Raw genomic sequence first — 16,451 nt, forward strand, 5'->3', positions numbered from 1 at the left:
CGCCTTGCAGTCAGCGAAGAAGGGCTGCACCAGAAGCCAGTCTGGGGGTGGAGGAAGGTGACTGTTGTGACGTCAACATTTCAACCCCTGAAGGGCACTGGCAACCCTGATGGCTGCTGGGAGGTTTTCAACACCCTGGTCGAGGGTCAAGTGCATATAGACCCGATCCAACTTTTAAGATCCTTTTTAGAGTCACAAGACCAGCGTTCAGAAGCAAAGCCGAAGCAAGCCAGAGAGAAGGGACCTGGGGATTCAGTGCAGAGCGGGGAGGGCTGCCGCCGGAAGGACCGGAACTGGAGCGGAGGCGGAAGGCGGGCGGCCAGCATGGTGGGGCTGCAGGGAGGACGTGGCAGGCAGCCTGGGGGGGTACCAGTAACCGAGAGAGACTCTGGGGACAGAAAGGGAGGACCCCACTATCAGGTCAGAGAGCCGTCTGTAGGAAGGCACCTCACTGAAGTGGCTTCCGGGGCCAGCTACATTGCCAAGGCCCGGCGGAGTCCTATCAGGAACGGAGACCCGGCCTCCCTGCGCCTGGCTCTCCACATCCTTCCTGGCTCTCACTCGCTCACTCCTCATATCCCTGAGCACCTTCCTCTATCTAACAGCCCAGAGACCACATGCCTGTCTGGGTAGATGTCCAAGTTTCAGGACGCAGCACGAGCTGGGCAGGACGGGAAGTCTGTGGACTGCGAGCGAAGGCTTCTGTGGGACGAGAGCTGGGCAGACACAGTGGAAGATGCCAGGAAGAGTGTGCGCACCCCCTGGCCTGGCCCCCAAGGGCCATGCTCAGGAAGGAGCCTCGGGGGAGAAGGTCCGTTTCAGTGAAGGTGTGCCGACGCTAAGCACATGTGGGAGGGCCGGCTCGCTCACGACCCTTCAGCCAGCTGCCCCCTCACCTCACTCCTTGAGCGCTTACACCTGCGGCGACCTTCCAGCATGCACGGGAGGCCCCCACCTTCCAGGCAGGATAGAACATCCGTGGCGTGGAACATCTTGGACTTGTTTTCCCTGACCTTTGCCCTTTATCTCCCGGAAATCCTAACTGTCCTTCAGACGACGGCCCCAGTGCCACCTTTCCCAGGAGGCTCTGTCTGTCCTTGTCCCGGCTCCACGGCCCCGACGGTTCCCACGACAGCCTGTGACTCTACCGGGCTTACGCACACCCTGCCTCAGCATGAGCCTCTTCCATGCTTGTACTCTGCCCACCGAAAGGCAAGCGCTCGTCGAGGGTGACAGGGCCTCTGAGCCGCTACGGATCCCTGCACGAGGAGAATCCCTGCGCTCGCTGAATTAAACTCAACCCGGAACACCAGGAAGAGCGAACAAGAGGCTTTTTCAGCCTCCGTCTCAATTACGCTTGGTCAATGCAGCCGTCCTGCTCCAATTCAAGAATCTTCTGGTAGGAGTAACAGGTCGCTGACAGGGTGAGGGGTCTTCAGGTTTGACAACTGCTGTACCCCTAAATGGCGTCCCTTCAGAATTCTGTGGTGGACTGACGACAGAGGCCCAGGAGAGACAGAACGAGGAGATTTGGGAATAACGGGCCTCTCTGAGAGCCACCCAAAGCCCTCCACTTGGGCTCATCTCAGAAGGCAAGTAGGAAATACACAAAGATGTTGGCCTTGCAATACACCACCACTTTGGGGGGGAGGGGGTCAGCGTGCCAGATGTCAAACGTTCCAAACCTTCAGGCCATTACTAACAGCTCTGGAGGCGGGAGGTGGGGTGGGGAACTTCCCTTTCTGAAATAAAGCACCTTTAGTAGTTCATTCCCTTGGGTTCTGCTGCGGAGTTGGTCCGCAGAATGTGGTCTTTCTGATGCGAGGTGTCTGGGGACTCCCCTACGTCCCGGGGCTGGAAACTGGGACATACTCAAGCCCAGGCTTCATTAAAATGCCCTCAAACTTTCATCAACTCCGGAGTAAACAGAGCAGCTCACTGACAGCCCCCTAAGCCCAAACCATTCAAAAGGGACATTGTGGACACTTTCTTAGGATAACTCACACTTTCCTTCTGTTCACAGAGGGGAAAAAACGGTCAAGAGCTGGATTGTCTAAAGGCCAAGTTCTGCACGATTTGTGAAAGAAACTCACCAGAAGTGCCTGCTGAGGAAACAGAGGGCGTCTGTGTGCCAGGGCAGGGCCGGGAGTAGGCAGGGAGGCCGTGTGGCCTTTCCATAGCAAGCACAGGGCCGCCGAGGGCTCTCAAGAGTTAGGCCCCAGCACCCAAAAGAAGAGTGCATTCCTCACCGCAGGCAGGACCATCTCGACCCGGGCCCTGGATAGGTGGTTCCCAAAGACGGAAACCAGACAGGACCACACTGGGAACCTGAGCTTCGGTAGGTCTCTCTCTGAGAGTCACCAGGTCAACCTCACTGGTTTTAGAGGGAAAAGGAAGTCCATTTGGGTTGACCATGAGGTTAAGTCATCTGTCCAAGCCCTCATGCACAGGATTAGGACAGAGCGGAGACTAGAATCCAGAGCTCTGAGAGCAAGCGCTATGATAGTACATTTCTAAGCTTACCATGTGCCTGGCAGTTTCCTATGATTTTACTTACTCCCTACAATCACAAAATCAGAGACAAGTAAAAGCATAACCTCAATGGAAAGAAGTGGAGGCCAAGAAGAGTAGGTAAATTACCCAAAGGCAGAACTGATTTTAAGGAGGACCCAGATGAAACCCTGTCCGTGTTCTATCCCTGCTGCTCAGTCCCATTTCAACAAATTAAAGGGAGAACGGTAGCTATTTCGGTTCCTGGACAGATGCAGATTCCAGCAAAAGACAACAGACGTGCCTCCTCCAGTGTTAGTGTCCCCTAAGTTTCAGAAGTAAATCGTTCACAGCAATGGCTGCACCCATTCCCCTCCTTTGTCCACGTCTGTCCCTCTGCAACATGGTCTGCTGGAACACCCCCCCCCCCGCCCCCTGCAAGAGGCCGAGTGTACCTCCCGACTCCCCGAAACCAGACCGGCCCCGTGATTCAACCAAGAGAATGCAAGAAAGTGACAGGGTGCCAATTCCGAGCCTAGGCCTTAAGATACCTCGCATGCTTCCGTTTCCTCCCTTGGAGCCCCGCCAGCTGCCACAGGAGCAAGCCCGGGCTAGCCTCACGGAGGCTAGTGGGTCATGAGGACCACAAATCAGCCCGCGGTCCTGGCTGAGGTTCCGGAGAGGTTAGCCAGGTCAGCCAAAATCAGATCAGCAGTCAGCCTACTGACCTGTGTCCTAAGCAATGCCAAGTGGTTACCGTCATTTTAGGCCACTGAGTTCTGGAATGGCCTGTCACACAGGGCCCCCAGACTCAGACTCAAACTCCGTCACAGCCTGATGAAGCCTGCTCTCTCTGGCCTTGCTTCCTGTGCAAAGACTATTTCTTCTTCAACACAGAACACTTACAGGGCTGACCCAAGGCCCAAGGGAGATCAAAATAAAAAGGCCAAAACACTCTGCCAGTTTACGCCTGAGCAGTGAGGCTCAGAGCGGGGCTGCCAACGTTCCCCCATCCCCACCCCCACCTCGCCCACCCCAACACTTCACACAGTCCTCAGGCCCCAGAGAGCCAACCGCGCACGCCCCTTCCCCCTTGTGCAGGGTCTGCAGGAGGACAGAGTCCGGCCTGGGTGGCAACACACACATCAGCAGGCACAGGCGACAAACGAAAGATCGCACTCACGTTTCCGAGAAAGAGCAGCGGGGAGCGACTCACCGAGGGCACGGGCAAGTTGCCGTGCCGGCTGAGAAAGGAGTTAGAGACGGACACACTGATGCCCTGAGTGGCACTGCCGTCCTCGGGGGTGAAGGCCACTTTAGTTTGCTGGACACAGTAGGAGACAGAGGAGAAGGAAGAAGCAGCATAGGAGGCCTGCTGGACAGAAGGGACGAGAGAGAAGACAGGGAAGGAGGGAGAAAAGCAGAGAACGGTCAGGCAGATATACGAGAAGCATACCTAGGCTGCTACCTAAGTCTGCTCGGACACTCTGGAGAGGGACGGCTTCTCGGCTCAGCTTAGGAATCAAAGACGCCTGCCGAGGGCTACCCGGACGAGAGGGTGCCCTCCTTCACCTCCTCGTGACAGATTTAAAAAGCGAACTTTCGTACAAGTCGCATCCGCTGGAAGTGGTTGTAAGGCGCAAGGGGGCCAAGAGGGCCTGGAGCCCCGCGGACCCGGCTCTGAATCCCGTTTCTTCCACTTACTACTCAGGACCTCTTCCTCCTCCGTGGGAGCAGCCCCGGCAGTCGTCATGCTCCAGCGGAGCCCGTGCACTCCTGGGACCAGGCCATCCGGCTCTGAACCTGGGCCTCACTGTTCGTGCCCTGCTTGGCCTTGGGCATTATTTAAAGCTCTCTGTGCCTCAGGTTCATCATCTGTAAAGCGGGGACAACGCTGTCTGGGACCACGTATGTGTCAGGCACTCAACTGTGCCTGCCACACTGTACGTGGGCTGACGGGCACAGCGATCGCTACTGTTTTGCTGGTAAAACGGAGAGAGTCCTCCTGCACCTGCGTTTGAGAGCGGGCACGCCAAGCAGCCGGCACAGGGCACGTCACATGCCGTGTCGGGGCCTCAGCCAGAGTTGGGCTCGGTCCCCGCACCTTCTACTTCCAGCAGTGGGTAGGCTCCAGTTAAGTCACTCTGGCTTTCTCAGCCTCAGTTTACTTAACACGGGGGTGATAGAGGCTGTGGAGAGGATCATGGGAAACCAGACAGAAGCCCCAGTGCTGACACAGGGAGGCGTTCAGCCGAGCGTCTGCCCTGCCAGCATGGTGAGGTGCTCCGCGGGCGCTCCCAGACGGGCTCTGGTTCCAAGCGTGCTCACTAGGGATGTGTGTGAAGCCTGTGGGCTCCACGGTGCGGAGAAGATGCCAAGGGGCACCTGTGGACACTGGCAGGAGGGGCCGAGACTGTCTCAGATCTCCATGAAATCTGGTTCGGCTGCTCAACCAAACATTTTAGGTTAGGGGTCCCTGCGGCAGGCATTTCTATTTCCATGGTAAAGATCCCTCTTTGAAACGTTTTCAGAGTAATTCAGATTCACATTGGGGCACATTCAGGTGTTCGTGGGGGTGGGCAGGGTGGGTGAAGGACCGAGACCCTGAGTCTGAGTCGTGAGACACGGCTAGACAGTGGCAGACCAAGAACCCAGGGCGGGTGCTGCCTTTCCTCTGACAGACCGGGCTGTCTCCCAGGAGGCTAGGCATGCTCCTGCCCTGTCGGCCCCTGAGCTCACTGAACGTGGGCTCAGGGACCCTGCGGGCGGGGGCTCGGGGAGTAACCTGGGGACCTTGGTTGTCCAGTCAGCAGTTGCCTCCCAGCAAGGGAAGGGTGGCACCTTTGTGTCCCCTCAGGACGGACGAAAGATGGCCAGCTAGCCGGTCACCTCTGCGGCGGAAACACCACCAGGCTGGCCAGCCCATGACCAAAACGGCACGTGCAGCTCTGAACGAGAATCCCCTTCGGAGGTGCACTCCTCCCAGAAAGCACGGCCGGATGAGATGCCTGGATTCTACAACCTGACCACAGTCCACGCGGTTAGCAAACCGGCAGCAGGGAAAACAGGGTTCAGAGGCGGGCAGCAGGCACACCCCCCCCCCCCCGCCCCCGGTCCCGGAATCTCACATGCTGCCCACGCAGCACAGCCGGCCTTCTGCGCCGACTGGGGCTCCGTTACCTACAGGGAATCCTCACACAGGAGTGTTTTCAGGGGAGGAGGGGCACCGTGCTTGGGACACAGAACGGCTCTGTTTACGGCCGTCGTGCTTCAATAGGGCTTGTTTCCACGGGGCCATCCGTGGCCAGGGTGGGGTGTAAGTCACCCCGTGTAGCGAGGCCATTATGTAAATCAAGTTCACAGATGGCCGTGCACAGACCATGCCCTGTGCTTTGATGGAGTCCCTCCTTTCTGGGAGGTCTATAGTGGAGCCAAAGAAGAGAGGAAAAAACACAAGAGACCGTCGGCAGAGAAAGCAAACATTCTGAGCACGAGCCAGGCCCAGCTGCAGGCGCGGCGACGGAAGCGAGGGCGCCACCACCCCCGGGGCGGGGAGGCCGAGGAGCGGGCGCGCGAGCCGGCCCGGAGGAAGCGAGAGCGCCCCGTGGCACCCGGCGCGGCACGCACGGCACGCACGGCACGCACGGCGGCCCGGGCCCCGGAAGCAGAGCGCGGCTTACCAGCTGCCGCTGCTTGGGGGGCAGGGCGGGGGGCGGGGCCAGCTCCTGCGGGGCCTCGGCGCTGAAGGAGTCGTTGAAGCCGTACACCTCCATGAGGAGCTTGTTCTTCTGCTGGTAGATGTGCTCGTTCTGCGGCGTCTGGTAGAACACGGACGGCTGCGGCTCCGAGTAGTCCTCCAGCAGCTGCATGTAGGCCAGCACTGCGAGACGGAGAGCGGGCGGGGCCCTGGCCGTGAGCGGGGGTCCCCCACCAGCGCGCCCCCTCCGCACCCCGACCCGTCCCCGCGGGCCCGCCACACCAGGCCGGGAGCTTTGGAGACACAACAGGAGGGAGCCCTACGGAAACCGCGGCTCGGGCCGAGGCCGGCGCGACCCTGCGGGCCGGGCGACCCACGCGGGGCGCTCCGGTGGAGCCGGTGACAGCGGGGAGGCCGGGCGTGTGGGGGCAGGGACACGCGGGAACTCCCTGTACTTCCCGCTCAGTGTCGCCGAGCTCTAAGAAATAAAGCCTCTTTTTAAAAAAGCATCTTGGGGCCCCCACCTCCCCGCCGACAAGCCCTGGGGGTCTCCGGCCCCGTTCCCACTCTCTCCCCACCCAGGTACACACTCCTCCTCCCGCACCTGGGACACCCGGGACGTGTGCACATGCTGTTCCCTGCTCTTCCCAGTCCTGCCGGGCACATTCCTCCCTCGCTCGTGGCTCGGCGTCCCCAGGGGCTCCTCGCCAGCCACTCGCCCGGCAGCCCCACCTTCTCCCCCTTGTGGCCGCTCAGCCCTTCCCACAGCGTGTCCCGAGCTGTCTGCGGGACTGTCCCACGAGCACCAACGCGTCGGGCACCGGCTCAGCTGCCGGGGCCTCACAGGGGCCGGCAAACAAGTCCTCTGCCCACCTGAGGCCTACACCCTCCCACAAGGCAGGAGACAGACCGGGAGAGAGGCGCCCGGGGGTGGACAGCAGAGCGGGCTGGTGGCGGGCGCTTCTCCCGAGCACGGATGAGCCACGTGAAGGACTTCTGCACCGAGCCTGCAGGCCAGCAAAGGCCGAGGCCGGGCCCAGGGTGCGGTGAGCAGAGCAGAGCCAGCAAGGGGAGACTGGAAAGAGCGAGGCAGTCGCCTGGGGGGTCACGAGAGGCTGTGGGAAAGGGGCAGGGATGCCGCGGGGCGAGGACCAACAAGGGCTCCCCTCGGGGCCTGCCCACGGCCGCTTTGTCTTGAGAAAACAACGCGGGGCCCCTGTGGTGGTTCGGGCGAAAGACTGCGGTGTGGGCGGAGGCGGGGAGAGTGGTTTGATGTGGGATACACTTTTAAAGCTGATGTAACAGGGCTGCCTCCCACTCGAGTTGAAGCCCCTGGAGGGCAGGGACCATAAGGGTCCGCCGGGTCCACGGCTGCATCGTCAGCACGTGACACGCCGCAGGTGTCCACAGATATTTGTAGAATGAATGAGAGAAGGAAACACGTGTCCTCCGTCCCGGCTGAGTCCCTGCTAAACCAGGCGGCGGCCCCGGGGTGGGTCTTGTAACGCACCCACTGGGCAAACAAGTAACAGCCGCTAAACTCCGTTCCCCCCTTCCAGCCCGGAGGCCACAGAACGTTCTCGGGCGAGAGACAAACGGCAAAGAAAGACGTGTTTGAATTCAAACACGTGCGTCCTCTCCTCCCTAAACATCCTTCCAGAAACCCCGGCCCTTGCCGCCCTGCCACCTGCCACCAAGCGGCCGCCTCACGGTGGCACAGCCCGTAGCTGCGCGGCCGCCCAGGGACAGGCTCCCTCGCCTGAGCCGTGCGGCATCACCGGAGCGGCCCCGGCAGCGGATGCCAGCAGGGGCCTCACCCACGCGGGGAGGCGAGACGTCTCAGGGACCCGTCCTCACAGGCACCCTCTCCTGAGGCAGGCGCAGAGGCCTCGGCCCTCGGGTGCGAGCATCAGTATGCGCCTCGCTCCTGACTTTTCGGGTGATCCGAGCCCCACCTCCAGAGCCAGGCCCTTCTGAAGACTCCACGGGTTCGGGAAAGCGACCGTCTGGACCTGTGTCCAGCCCTCTGGCATCCTCAGGAAGGCCTTCTCTGATCCCCGTCTCTCTGTGGGACTAGAACCTCCACGTGACGCTCCCCGTGGCAAAGTCTGGGTCAAGGCCGGCCCGGAATGCAGTACTGCCTTTCTCTTCTCTCGGCAGCGGAGGAAGCTCCTGAGAGCAGGGGATCCGCGGCCAACACCAACACGCCCATGGCTGAAGGGCAGGTGCTGTTATGCCTCCTTGATTCACGAGTTAGGAACGAGGGCCGATCGAAGTACTTACGGGGCCGCTGTGCACGCGCCAGGGGGGAACCGGTGACGACGGGAGCTGGGAAGGAAAAGGGCCCAGGTTTGGAAGCAAGGGAACTTAGGTGCGTGTGTGGCAGGCACGGGGATGCCAGCGAAGGCACCATCTGGAGCTGGGTGCTGTCCTCTTGGGTCATGTCACAAGCGCTATGAGCACCCGCTAGATACCAAGAAAAAGTGGCCAGGACAATTTTGCAGGGCTTAATTCTGTGTTTTCAAATAGTCTCCACATTGAGGGTAGGTAGGGAATGCCTCTCTCGGGGGATGTCTTTCTGATGTCCTTCACCAAAAGGGGGATTGAAAAGAAGCGGTATAAGGGCCTTCGCTCCGACAAGCACTGAGCAGAGCGTGGCTGTAAAACGCAGTACGTAAAGGCAGTCTCGCCCGGAGGGGACAGCTGCCACAAGCGCACCTCGCTGTCCCCCTTGAGCCCCGTGAGGCTCTCCTTCCATGCGGCACCAACACCATGAGGCCCCAGAGGAAGACGCAAGCCTCTGAAGGGGACCCCACATGCCTACCGAGTCCCCCCTACAAAGGCTGCACACAACCCTCTGTGGCGGACTCAGACGGGAAGCTTCCACAAGACCTGAACTGACGAAGTCCTCGCAGGGACCGGCTAACCAAGCAGAGAAACAGCAGTGAGGCTCACGACCGGAGGAATGAGGAAGAGGGGTCCGTTTCAAAAGCAGCCCAAGAGCTCAGAGAAGGGGGCAGCGGCATCACTGGGGACGCTCGCAGGCTGGTGCTCCCCGCGGGCACCCAGGGCAGTGATTAGGAAGCCTGTCGGGCACAAGGGGCTCGTGGGGCTGCCCTCAGCACGAGGGGCCGAGGACCCTAAGGATGTCAGTGCCACCCAAAGGAGGAGGACACTGTGACACCAGGACTGCGTGTGTATGAGCTCGTCCAGCATTAATCACATATAAGGGATGATGTCGATCTCCTTTTTCTCTCAAAGCAACTGTGCAAGTTTTCCACTGGGGCAAAGCCTGGAACGCCTCAAGGGTCCCCTCAGGGAGTGAGGAGCGGACTGGAGACGAGGGCTGTGCCTCAGGTTTGGGGTCCTTTCACAGGGCACAGAAACGACTCCCAGCTGCCTAGGGGTCACTGCTGAAACCCATACGGTCTCCACAAAGGAGGGCCGGACGCTCTCCTTCTTAGCGTGGGAGGCAGTGCGTGCGCTGTGCCGGGCAAACACAGGCCTGCTCTGAACCCCCTCTGCCACCCACTTGCCAGGTGATCCTGGCAAGGCTTAGTCCCCCTGCGCTCCTATTTCTTCATCTATAAAACGGGCGCCAACATCACTGCCTGACCAGGGCGTAAGGACTAAATACGACAGTGCGGGAAGCCTTAACCCGGGTATGCCACACCTTAAGCTCCTAGTTTTTAAAGGTTTGCAGACACAAGTGCTACAGACACCGAGAGAAGAAATAAAGCCTAAAAATAGACGTCTAAATTAACAGAAAGTATTTTCAGCCACCGGAGACCTGAGGCTGCTGGAAAGGCAAGAGCGGACGACTCTCCTTTTCCTCCTCCTCTCTACAGCCCCTGCGTGCCCTGACCTGCTCTAAGAGCTGAGCAGGTGAGGCCCCTGGCTCCGTGGCCAGGCGCCACACATCTGTCGCGGTCTGCATGGATGCAATCCTACCCTGCATTCTGGGTTTGGATAATTTAATGGAAAGGGGAGGGGAGACAAGGGGAGGGGAGACAAGGGGAGGGGAGGGGAGGAAGAGAGAGGGGAGAGGGGAGAGAGGGAGAGGAGACGGTGTGAGCCCAGGACGGCACACTGGCACGCTGCTCAAGTCAAGGTAAGGTGGGTGGAGGGGAAGGGCCAGTAGCTCCCTAGACACCCGCTCGCGTAGAGGGAGACGTTCCTAGCACTGCCCCTGGTGACTCCCACCGGTAGTGCCCTGCTTTCTCCTGAGCGAACGACAGGCGGGAACGACCTCATCAGTCTGCACGGCCAGCTGTCCCTCCAGCGGGGAGACCACACCACCCAGGCCGTGACACATGCTGGGTGACACCCAGCAAGGAGCTGGGCGACAAGGCCCATCCGGCTGCCCTCGGGGCCGTCCTTGCCGCGTGTAACCAGGCCGGGTCTCCCCTCCTTTGAGAGTGGGTCCCATTCTAGCAGGGGCCGATCAGATGCTCTCATTTGGGACCTGGAAGGGAGATTCAAGTCCTAGTTGGTGGAAGTCCTCTGCTGGATGCTTCGAGGCCAGGGAATCCTGGGGCTGTGTGGCCCACGCGAGCACACACACATCTGCGTGGTGGCAGCCAGTGCCGCAGAAGGGCCAAGCAGAGCCTGGCTGGTGGGGAGAGGGGGAGGGCGGGGCAGACGTTACGGGAACTAGCAGAGAAACAGTCTCCGGTAGAACTCTACTTAGGAACCTGATGGCAGATTTACAGTTGGAAAATACAAAAATCTAAAATTTCAGCTCCATCCCTGGGTCCCAAGAACATCATCTATTCAAAATATGTGGTCTAAGAAACGTCCTCAGCAACTGCAACCAGGTGCCCTCAGATTCCAAGTCAGTACATGACATTTCATGTCTGCAAACAGAAGACAGCGGGGGTACCAGGGACCTCTCTGAACAGCAACTGTGCACACTCTCGGGGATCCTCAGAAAACCCCTCTGTGGGCGTGGTGAGCTCTAACTAAATTCAAATGTCCACCCTGCTTTGCCCTGATGTCGCTGTAATGCTGTCCTGAAGCTGGGACCCTCGTCTCTCTTTGCTGCTGCGTGTTCTGGCCAAACACTCGGGCTCTGCGGAGGCTTGGCCCGAGGTTTTAGAGCAGCCATAAGGACAGGTTGGCTTATCGGGCTCTGAAAACCATCACCAATATGGACAAGACAAGGCTCCTGGAAGTGTCCACGTGCCGCGGGCCCTATCTTTTAGGAAATCACGAGGCCACCGGTTTGATTTCGGCCTAATGCTTAAATAAAACACACCGCTGTTTTAGGTGACAAAATGTGCTTGCTGACAATGGCTGGACAAAAGCTTACTGTGTTTGTTTTTCTTCTCTGGTAGAGGAGGCGGTTTTTCCGGGTCACCCGATGATTCAGGAACAGTGAAGTCACCCACAAACTCGACAGAGGCTGGGGACCCTCCTTGCTGAAAGGGGAGAACAGCAGCAAAGGGCGTGAAGGGGACAGACGGGGCCGAGGCTGGGTTCTGCAGGTCAACCTCAGAGATGTTGTCGTATTGCGAGGGGTGTCGCTCGTAGGACACCCTGCAGCCAGAGCTGTCCGTGGTCTGCGAGGCCGCGCTCCTGCGCTTCTTCTCGGGGAGGGCAGGCGGCATGTCCATCTGCTGTCCCGGAGCTGAGGACCCCTCTTGCTGGGGACAGCTGCCAGGTGCCGGGGACAACTGGAAGGGATGGCCGAGGAACGGAGACCCAGACTCTCCCAAGGACTCCGGCAACGGGCTAAGATTACAGGCCACTTGCTGAGGTATCTGGTCTGCATTAGAGAGGTCTTGCTGAAGGAATTCGTAGTCGGGATCATAGTGATCTGCATTCACAACGGGAAGAACATGACCCGTCAGTCACGAGGCCCCGCAGAAAGAAACAATCCAACCCTCCCCTTAACCCGGTGCCATTCATCACAGCGTGAGGACACAGCATCCCCGTCTCATCTCTAGGCTTCATTTCATACTCCTCATTCTTCTCCCTGCTTACAGAAGTAAAGCCGAGTGGGAAGATGGCTGTTTGCTTATTTGCCTCCATCGTTTGAATTAGAAAGAAAGAAAGAAAGAAAGAAAGAAAGAAAGAAAGAAAAGAAAGAAAGAAAAGAAAGAAAGAAAGGAAAAGAAAAGAAAGAAGAAAGGAAGGAAGAAAAGAGAAAAAGAAAGAAAGAAAGAAAGAAAGAAAAAGAAAGAGAAGAAAGAAAGAAAAAGAAAGAGAAGAAAGAAAGAAAAAGAAAGGAAGACAGAAAGAAACAAAGAGGCATGACCACTGTAGGAAATGTGGCAAAAAAAAAAAAAAAAAAAAACCCAAAATCAAGAAAATAAAACTCATCCACAATCGCATTACTTAACTATCACCTGTTTACAATTTGACGTATTTCCTTAAATGTCTTTTTTTTCCCCCCTAGGATTCATTTTTTAAACACCCAATTGAGAAAAGACTAGGTCAGTGGTCTTGGATTTTGGCCATTACTCAATGCATCATGATTGACTTTTCATAGCTATGTATCACTCCACCAAGCGGATGCATGACGGTTCGTCGGATTCCCTAACACTTGAGTAGTTAGCTTGCTTCTGGGCCATCACTACTCCCAGTCATGCCGGGAGTAACGTCCTGGGATAGATCTTGCCACAGGGACGCCTGGGGGGCTTAGTCAGTTAAGCGTCTGACCGTTGATTTCAGCTCAGGTCATTATCTCGTGGTCCCGGCACTGATGGCTCGGAGCCTGCGTCTGTCTGTCTCTCCTTCTCTCTGCCCCTTCCCCACTCAAGCTCTCTCTCTCTCTCTCTCAAAAGAAATAAATAAACATTAAAAAAAAGAAATCTTGCTACAAGCTTCTGATTAAACCCTCAAAGTGAAATGTCCAGCTCACGGGACACGAACAGCTTCATGCTCTCGGACCCTGGCACCAAGCTGCCTTTCGGACTCTCCTCCGGCCCCCGCGGCACGCGCTCGGCACCGACCGGGAGGTCAGCATGTGCTGCCCACCTGCCCTCACCGTCCGTCAAAAGCCGTCAGGGGCTCTCCCCGTCATCTATAGCTCTGAGCACAGATGGCTCTTAATTTTGACCACGGGAGTCAGATCACACACTGACGGATTAACCACAGTAACAGCCACCATCTGAGCATCTCCCAGGCAGTTTCACATGGTTGTTCCATCTAAACGTTCAACCTCCTGGGGACAGACAGATACCGGCAGCCCCATCTTGCGGTCAAAGAGACAGATCAGGGTCGTAGGACCAAGACTGGCATCACCGTATGACCCCAAAGCGGCCACCAAGAAGCAGAGAGACAGGAGAGGTGAGAGATGGCTGAGCCCACCTAGTGTTTCACAGCTTGTGTTCCGGGAGCACTGCCCGCTGTCCCTGTCCAGAGAGGACAGCTGCTCGTCTGACTTGCTGAGCTTGCCCATGCTGCTGCAGGGGGACAGGCGGGGCGATTCTCCGCCGTATGAGTGGCTGCCTCCTGACAGCCGCCTCTGTGTGTAACAGTCCACGTCAAAATCCTGGTGTGGAGAAATGAAAACCAGGCCCAAGTCACTTCTGAGAAATGGTGGCAGAGCCCAGGGGAGAGGAATCGGTACACTGACTTAGAGGAGACTGCCAAGCTCAGAAACCGGCTGCAAAGGCCCGTCTTTGATGTGACAAGCTGCGTCTGTGACTTCTGAGAAAGGAGCCTTTACGAGTGCTGGGAGTGTGTCGCCAGCGAGGGCCCCGGGGCCAGCCTCAGATGTCCGCAGGAGACGCTCTTTGGCTCCAGCCTCCCCACCCCGACCTCCTCCCCCACGTGGGAACTTCCACCCCGTCCGGTGGTCCCGTACAGAGAAAGAACGGTCCTCCCACTGCCAGGGGCTGAAGACCACTGGGTTTCTTTTCGCCTCAGGAGCCAAATTCCCACACCCAAAGCCTTCCTCTGCCTTCCAGATGGGGCGACATTACCTGCCTATTAATTCCAACGGGCAAACTGGAACCACTGGTGGCCCGACTCATGGGGGCCACGACGGCCACTCGGGTCGGGGACGGAGCTGACTGTCTTTTCTTCGGTGGCAATGCTGGTGGAGGACTGAAATAGATTAAGAAATCCTATCAAACCGAAAACCCAAACAGAAGCTCTTTAAAAAGGTGTCAGGGTCCAGAATGTGGGATTCTTTCATTATCAGAGACTTCACACCTACTTTGAACACTTTTAACTCCCGTCCCACTCCACCGCTGCCAAAAGAAAACCTATCAATGCCAAAACACCAAGAATCAGAAACATCTTTTCTTTTCCTTCCATAGTAAGTCGTACGAAGGCTAAGAGGCAAGCTGCTGGGAATTCTTGGAGGGTGCGGCAAGGGCGGGCCCTGGGGCCGGGCTGGCGTCCTCCACAGATGATCCTCCCCAAGGATGATCAAGATTCCAAGGCTTCTAAAGAGCGAGGGGTTGGGTTCCAAGTTCTTACCCTAATGGCACCGTCTTCGTTTTGGTTCATCTACCCATCCATTTATCAGATTACATCATAAATAGAAGAGGGTGCCAGAAAAATAAAAAATTACCTATTATCAACCACCCGAATGCCAGGTAAGGGGGGTTTGGGGGGCGCGACCTCTTCATCTGTAGAGTCTGGAAGCAGCTCGGCTGACTGGGACAGGCCACTTGTCTTGTTCAGAATCTCCATCTCTCGATCTGTCAGGGGGACCTCGGACTGGCTGGAGGATGAGAAGAACCTGGGATTACAGAAGGTTACAGAGCACACGCAGGTCCCGAGTGGGGCAGGATGTTACCGGGCCATGGAACCGAGGCAGGGCACCGGGCCGAGCAGCAGGAGCCCTGGACCCTGTCCCTGGAGCTCTATGGCACAGATGGGGTTTCAAGTCTGTTTGATCACCAAAAATAGCAGGAGTTCGGCCAGGAACCCCTGACTGCATCTGTTTCCTTGTCTGTAAGAGGAAACCTCAGAAGACATGGTCTAAAGGTTCTCGACATGCTCCAAATTATTATGTTTTATATTTTTACTAGGAGCTTGTAGCAGAAATGGTTACAAGGCCTTGAAACTGTCCACACTGCCCTCAGCAGTTTACTCTCTTGATGAAGCTCAGTTCTCTCAAGCCCAATCCCCAAAACCCAACCCTCTAAGCTCTTTCCAGTTACGGAGGGAAGTGGCTCCGGAAAAGCGCAGGTGGGGGTCGTGGTCTCACGCGGCAGCCTGAGAAAGAGTCACGCTGACCGCTAACCCTGAGATCAGGCAACACTTCGAAACGTGAGCGAGCTGGACATGCTTTAAAGCAACACAGGCCACCAGCAGCCTACCTGATGGGGCTCACGTTCTCTCTCAAGGGGAGACCCAAGTGGCCAGTGGCTGGAGGGTTTAGTCAGAACTCACCCATCAGGTCTGCAGGCTGGGGAACTGGGTTTCACTGGGCTGGTTGGAGACGGATGCCCCTGCTTCTCGATGGTAAGTCTGACCAGCTCCTGTACCCCACACAAGAGAGAAGCCATGAGGCACTACGACAGCTCCTTGCTGCTCGGTTTTCACCCCAAGGCAGGTCAGCTGTCTGTCCTCCGCCCAGCCTCTTTTTGTGCCTGCAGACTTCCCGCACACCGTTAATGCAAGTACTGTTCGATTTAGATAATCTGAACTTCCCAAAATGTCCCCTACCCTCCAAAAAATACCTTCATAGCGTGTTGAGACGTTTCAAGATACATAAAGGTACTTCCTCTTGGAAGAGGGAAATGACAAACCCTGCTGTCTCAAAATGACGAAGTTTAACACTGAAATTACATTCCAGCAGAACAGATTCCCAGCCAGTTTGTGGGGGGAGAACTACTCTTTAGTTCCTGAAAGCCATTAAATTACATCCTGTAACGTGCAGGGCGCTGCCTATGTTAAGGAGCAAACCTCCGGCATGGGGAGGGTGGTTTCCCAAAGCGAGGTGGCCCTGGGTGTGGCAGCAGCTGGTATCCCGAGATGACTGGTCAGCATCTTTGTTGACCGACAGAGAGTTAACAGCCTATTACCCAGTGGAGACGTGACTTTGGAAAATATATTTTTTACACAGAAAAAGAGAGAAAGATCAGGGCCTGCTTGTTTTTTTTTTTTTTTTCTCAACTAGAATGCAATTTTCCCCAGTTTGATGGGGTCTGATGATCACAAATACCCGTGTAAATACCACTCAAAAAATACCGAACATTTCCGCTGCTCTCTCCAGAGCCTCTGCCCCACCCCAACCATGGTTTTACTTCTGTTTCGCAGATTACATTTGCCCAGAGCTTGACATAAATGGAACCGTTAC

The 16,451-nt window shown here is 57.1% G+C and overlaps 1 protein-coding gene across 12 annotated transcripts in view; it reads right to left on the reverse strand.

The window, feature by feature from the left end:
• The window catches only part of RAPGEF1 (Rap guanine nucleotide exchange factor 1), a 131,061-nt gene that overhangs the window by 28,418 nt on the left and 86,192 nt on the right, over window positions 1-16,451 (reverse strand). For 10 of the 12 annotated variants that reach the window (XM_042913089.1, XM_042913093.1, XM_042913096.1 and 7 more), the window contains 6 exons: window positions 15,542-15,630; window positions 14,715-14,867; window positions 14,119-14,242; window positions 13,502-13,685; window positions 11,499-12,005; window positions 6,171-6,370 (listed from right to left, as the gene is read on the reverse strand). In XM_042913089.1, coding sequence (XP_042769023.1) covers window positions 6,171-6,370; window positions 11,499-12,005; window positions 13,502-13,685; window positions 14,119-14,242; window positions 14,715-14,867; window positions 15,542-15,630 — 1,257 coding nt within the window. Of the gene's footprint in view, window positions 1-3,706; window positions 3,866-6,170; window positions 6,371-11,498; window positions 12,006-13,501; window positions 13,686-14,118; window positions 14,243-14,714; window positions 14,868-15,541; window positions 15,631-16,451 lie in introns of all 12 variants that reach the window. The other 2 variants (XM_042913099.1, XM_042913097.1) reach the window with 2 other exon arrangements.

The sequence above is a fragment of the Panthera leo genome, chromosome D4, assembly GCF_018350215.1.
Source record: "Panthera leo isolate Ple1 chromosome D4, P.leo_Ple1_pat1.1, whole genome shotgun sequence".
NCBI classification, from domain to species: domain Eukaryota; kingdom Metazoa; phylum Chordata; class Mammalia; order Carnivora; family Felidae; genus Panthera; species Panthera leo.